The 5,443-nt window shown below is 40.7% G+C and overlaps 1 protein-coding gene across 2 annotated transcripts; it reads right to left on the bottom strand.

Moving 5' to 3' along the window:
• Positions 1–2,839: 2,839 nt before the first annotated feature.
• Positions 2,840–4,729, bottom strand: LOC109523234 (uncharacterized). Of its 2 annotated transcripts, XM_019882249.1 has the most exons (4): positions 4,474–4,729; positions 3,887–3,966; positions 3,272–3,597; positions 2,840–3,076 (listed from the first exon to the last, which is right to left on the bottom strand). In XM_019882249.1, coding segments are annotated over exons 1-4 (657 nt in total). In that variant the 5' UTR covers positions 4,724–4,729; the 3' UTR covers positions 2,840–3,075. The 2 variants fall into 2 exon arrangements, with proteins under 2 accessions (XP_019737808.1, XP_019737807.1); XM_019882248.1 differs by having other exon boundaries at positions 3,887–4,729.
• Between the last annotated feature and the right edge of the window lie 714 nt (positions 4,730–5,443).

Below are 5,443 nucleotides of genomic sequence, written 5' to 3'. Positions count from 1 at the left end.
CCGGTAGTTTTTCAAAATAAAACATCTTTCGTATTCCGAAATAAATAAAACGGAATTAAGGCAAGTTCTTTCTGTGCGGCCCGGTACCAAATGCCCGGTGGACCGGTACCGGTCCGCGGACCGGCGGTTGGGGACCCCTGCATTAGGGCATCACACACATCTGAAGCAGAAAGGATTGTGAACAAACTATTGGGAATGCATGACCCAGTTGGTAATTTATCAATATAATATGACCTTGCCAACTATTTCAATATGACTACCATTGTGTCTTAGTTAACATTGATTGACAGCAGGAAAGATTCCCAAGGTTGAAATCAATTTCCATTGTACGGTGGAGCCAATATATATTTTTTCAATCAATCAAGCATGCTGTGCTCTTTGTGCTAAAAAAAAAACAAAAAAAAAAAATAACACACCTGTGGTATGTGTACCTGACTGTCAGAATCACTGGCATATATGGGGTACATATGTGGTCTTAATATGTGACAGAGTACCGTGGATGAGTAAATAAGCAAAGTGAAGTAATGTCGGTGTTACCCTCATTAAATCACTGAGGAGAAAACTACAACTAAATGGTCGGTACGGTAATGTTTAATAACACTGAATTTGTATTGCAGTATTTATGTATTATCTCTTATGTATGTACTTCTATGGTGTCACAACCTGGTGTTGACGCTGAAGTTATTCATGTACAATGTAGCCCTCTGCACAGCAACAATAAACAGTTAAAAAAATATATCAGCCACAGTATATGTCAGTAAATGATCACTTGTACCCACCCGCAGTGTAAATCCAGCCTGACTCACAGGTGCACAACTGTGAGAAAGTCCTTGCCTCTCATAAGTCTTTCTCACCACCAATTGAATTCATAAACCCGAATTGAAAAATTAGCAACATTTTCATGTTATCACCGTCACAGTATTGAGCATCAGTTCCGTTTTTCGATGCTGAAGCTCAACTGCCTGTCAGGTTCAGCCATCCTACAGGCTTATTTAATTTGACATTAGCCCTTGTGCTGCAATTTCTACGATGTTTGTAACACATGGGTTACCCCATATGTTACAATTTCTACAATTTTTGTAGATTTTTGCGTATTCTTCATCACGTCATCTTTAAATCAAAGACATTAGTTAGATTCCAAGATGTTTGAGCTGTGACGAAAAAAAGTCCAGAGTTTCTTCAGATACATAGTTCTGTATCTGGAGAATCAACTTGGCCAAGGTGAGTTGAAAAGTTTCCACAAAAAAACAAATCACTGCAATGCATATGCACCATGACTTCTAATGAGAAGAGAAAGTGCTGAGTCATGCACTCACTCTCCTTAATTCAACTCACATTGAAATTTCCTCCTCTAATCTGTAGCATGAAATGACATTTCCACATTTGCAATTGACTTTTTAACCCTGTGTGACACGTACATTGTTAGCGCCCTTCTTTTTCCGTCCATTTGCATTCCTTCATATATTTTCGATACTGCTTGTCCTCATTAGGATCACACGCACACGGAGAACATCCAAAGTGCCACATCGGAGGTCCTGAGCTAAGATTCAAACTCAGAATCTCCTACCCCGGAGCTCACCGCAGTAACACTGCGCTGCCCTTTCTCTTTCATTTTATAACATAAATCATTTCCGACTTACCAAGCTCTTCAGGTCCAAAACAATGCTACCCGACCCGTCGGCAGACCTCAGCCTTAAGGGGGGTACATGAAATGGATGGGGTCTGGGGTGGGGGAGGTTATTTTTATTACCTTATAGACAGTGCTTAACTTTACTGCATATTTTTGCTCAGACTATACCCTGTTCATGTAGCACTGCCGCTTGCAGTCAATAGTCTTGAATGGCGCCCTGTGCGACACGAGAAAGTATGTTATTACCATTGACAACATTGAAAGTATGCCTCCATGGGCATTAACCCCAACTTAAATCAAACAGAATCAGTTACCAGTGCTGTCACAGGGCTTCAGCATTACACCAATTGAATGGCAATTCCCTTTCCAAGCCAATTAACTGGAGATGGCATTGCAAAAGTGGCAAGTGGAATGCCGGGAATGTGGACCCACATGTCTTAAATAGGCTGTTTAAATAACAGGGTGCTCGGGCCCATCCATCACCTTGGAATCTCATTTCCACGTGTCCAATGCAAAGGAACAGAGCTTGATATCAAATGGCTTTTGTTTTGTCAATAGTGGCAGTGAGACAAGAACGATGTGAGCTCATCTGTCTTGGAGCTGAATAAACAAAGCATCTTTTCAGAGGGGCTTGATTCATTTATATATATATATATATATATAGAGAGAGAGAGAGAGAGAGAGAGAGAGAGAGAGAGAGAGAGAGAGAGAGAGATAGATATACAGATAGAGTGAGTTGAAGCATTTCATTGGCTCTGTTCTTCATTTGTACTTTCGAGATGTAAAACATCTGGCATAGTTAACCACGTGAAGGGCAGTCTGCAATTGTGTGTTTCCATTTGTGTATTGTGCATTATTACAATGCAATTGATTCCATGTTAATTCTCCATTCCTTCCATTTTCTGCACCACTTATTCTCATGATGGTTTCAGGCAAGATGGGAGTTTTCAGTTTTACCCAAAGGTATTAAGTTTTATATTCCATTTAAAATTTTGAGATTGATGTTTGTAAGAATTTGCCAATGTGAATAAAATGTGTTCCAAATCATTCTAAGTTTTTTTAAACACAAGACACCACCTGCTGACGAAAGTGAGGAGTGACAATTACGTAGTCATCATTTACAGGCAGGTGAAAATTCAATTGGGATGATGTACAATTATGCAGGAATACTCTTCAGCATCCACGTTGGTTAAGTATTTGTGGATAAAGTCAGCAACCAAGAAAGAATGTTTATTTACACCAATAATGCTTTGACAAATAAACATTTTATATTGTAGATCAAATATGTTGTCCTTATACAGGAAGAAAAACAGCAGATAAAAAAATGCTTTTAATTATGATGGCTATACATTATTCGTCATCAAAAGTGTTTCAATTATCCATTGAAAGTGAAGTGATAAAAGAACTGACAATGGTCAAATTCAGGCTTCAATAAATGTTACTTCTCACACCAGCTGAGGAGCCATAATATACTTTGGCCCAAACACCAAGCAAAACATAGATGGCTGTAATTTATATTTACATTTGAATATAAAATAATAGAATATAAATACCATTCTAATATGATTGGTGTTCGAAAGGAAAACTACTTTCACCAACAGTTACATGTCTCTGAACCCTGAAAACATAATCCTTGTAATTTAAAGAGTAGCGGTGAGGGCCGCTCTGAGGTGCAAATACAAGTTCACAGCCTGATATGGATCTTTTGGTGGCATTAAATCGGACCGGGACATTAAAAAAGCACACAATGCAAATACATCCGGATCACAAGGCATGGTCAAACGAAAGACACACTGGCTTTTGCACAGTTGAACTTGTTCATCGTCAACTGGGGAGAGGAAGTCCCTTGTACCATAAAGTTCAGGTAACGTATACATCACGTTGGGCCGACCACTGGGGACATTCATGTTCTTTGAGGGCCTGATGAGATGGCTGTTCCAAACTAGGGCCATGTCATCCAACTCATCCTGTTGAAAATAGTATACAGACAGATTAAGAAGGAGCTGCACAGTCATATCAGCTTTTATGAGCAAGAAATTATAGCATGAAGCTGCTTTTTTGTCTCACTCCTCCCCTCTCATGTGTACCACATCTCACCACTACCCACTTTTCCTTCACCTTCACCCTGTGACACCGCCCCCCACCACCATTATCTTCTTTCTTTCTTTCGTGTTCCTGTTCACTTTCCCATCAACTCACTCTCACATACAAAAATACACATTTAATTAATGAGTCTATCAGAATGTATGAACTCACCTGAATAAGTCCCATGCAACAAAATTGTAGGATGTTTTTGTCCAGAAATCCACCATCAAAGAAGCCATTGTCTCTGAGGTCTGTGAAGAGGGATAACCAGAACTCCATGCACTGGCTGCGAAGAAACCGCCACCAATATTCAATTCTTTGATTGGCGGTGCTGGCTCCATCCAAGTAACTGTCAAGAGTGTTGCCTGGCGGTATTGGCACCAGGAAACGCTGGAAGCCTTTAACGTGACCATTTTCAGTCCCAAGATCAGCTCGAACGATTCGAGGACAACCCCCCAAACGGTGCACAACTTCGATGTAGTAACCTCCAATCAACTTCGGGTCACTACTTGTTGTGTAGGCATTGAGCCACATTATTTTCCTTGAAAAACCATCAATTGCCCCATTGATACAAATTCCAAATGGTTTCAGTTTGTCATAGGAGTCCATGTGCCATATAAAATTTGGCCCTTTGGAGAAGTAGTTTCGTCGTCTCAGACGTCTTGCTTGCCTTAACGACACTCCTCTCGGATCCAACTCTTTCAGGACCAGACGAACGTCCTCTTTCCTGACAAGAAGTCCATATTCTCTGCACTTACTGTACATCCACCTGTAACCGTGTAGTTGTCCGGAATGCTGCAATTGGTTGCGAATGAAGTCAACCAGGACTCCCAAGTCATTGAACGTTTTCCGACGAAATAGTCCTCTTTGGTTCAGCACTCGCTTCAAATGTCTTTCGCTTATTTGGAAACCGTATTTAACATCAAGAACAGATTTAATGTCTTTGTATTTTAAGCCAATTTCAAAGTAAAATTCTATTAAACTCACGAACGGTTGAACACCCTCCATGATTGTTGTTTTGATGATACGTACGATGACCCGGAAGCACATCAACGAGCATTAAAAATAAATAAATAAATAAAGGATTGCGAGATCTCGCAATACTTTGGAATACTTTGCGAGATCTCGCATTACTTTGCGAGATCTCGCAAACTTTTTTTTTTTTTTCTTCCATGTCCCCTTAGGGGCTCCGTAAAAGTGTGTCCGCGAAGGCGCCCAGTCAGCATAATTGGTCTGGCCCAGCTCTGGGGCAGACACGGCACGTACACTCGGCCCACATACCTCAATGAATGACGGTCCTGCAGTGGCCCAGGTCTGGCATCCATGATGTGAGCCGCATTGTAAAACCATATCTGGCCCTACTCTGGCCCGACGCTGGGCCAGAACAGGTTCCTGATATCAGCCTTAATTCAACCTCAACTAAGCCACATCTTTCATGAGCCATATTTGACCCACATTTAAAAAAAAAAGTCTCAAAAACGACTCTTATAAAAATATGTTTATTGTCATAATTTGTGAACCTCACATATAATCCACATACACTGGAAAATGCACTTTTCTTTATTTTACAGTGAACACAAAGTCCAAATTGGGATGCAGCTTACTCTTGAACGGTATTTTTCTATCCATCAAATTGTTGCGCTCTCCATGCCCTCTTTCCTTCTCATACTCTCCTTCCTGTCACCATCCCGATCAGGAGCCAGATGTAGCCATCTTTTGATTGTGACA

Source organism: Hippocampus comes, unplaced genomic scaffold (assembly GCF_001891065.2).
Source record: "Hippocampus comes isolate QL1 unplaced genomic scaffold, H_comes_QL1_v1.1 scaffold36, whole genome shotgun sequence".
NCBI lineage: Eukaryota > Metazoa > Chordata > Actinopteri > Syngnathiformes > Syngnathidae > Hippocampus > Hippocampus comes.
The sequence above is the reverse complement of the archived record's forward strand: the minus strand, read 5'-3'. Positions and strand labels throughout refer to the sequence as shown.

Coding starts and splice junctions, on each gene's coding strand:
- LOC109523234 (XM_019882248.1), bottom strand. CDS start 4,723: ATGGAGGGTGTTCAACCGTTCGTGAGTTTAATAGAATTTTACTTTGAA. Junction 3,598..3,886: donor GTTGCATGGGACTTATTCAG/GTGAGTTCATAC, acceptor TATTTTCAACAG/GATGAGTTGGATGACATGGC.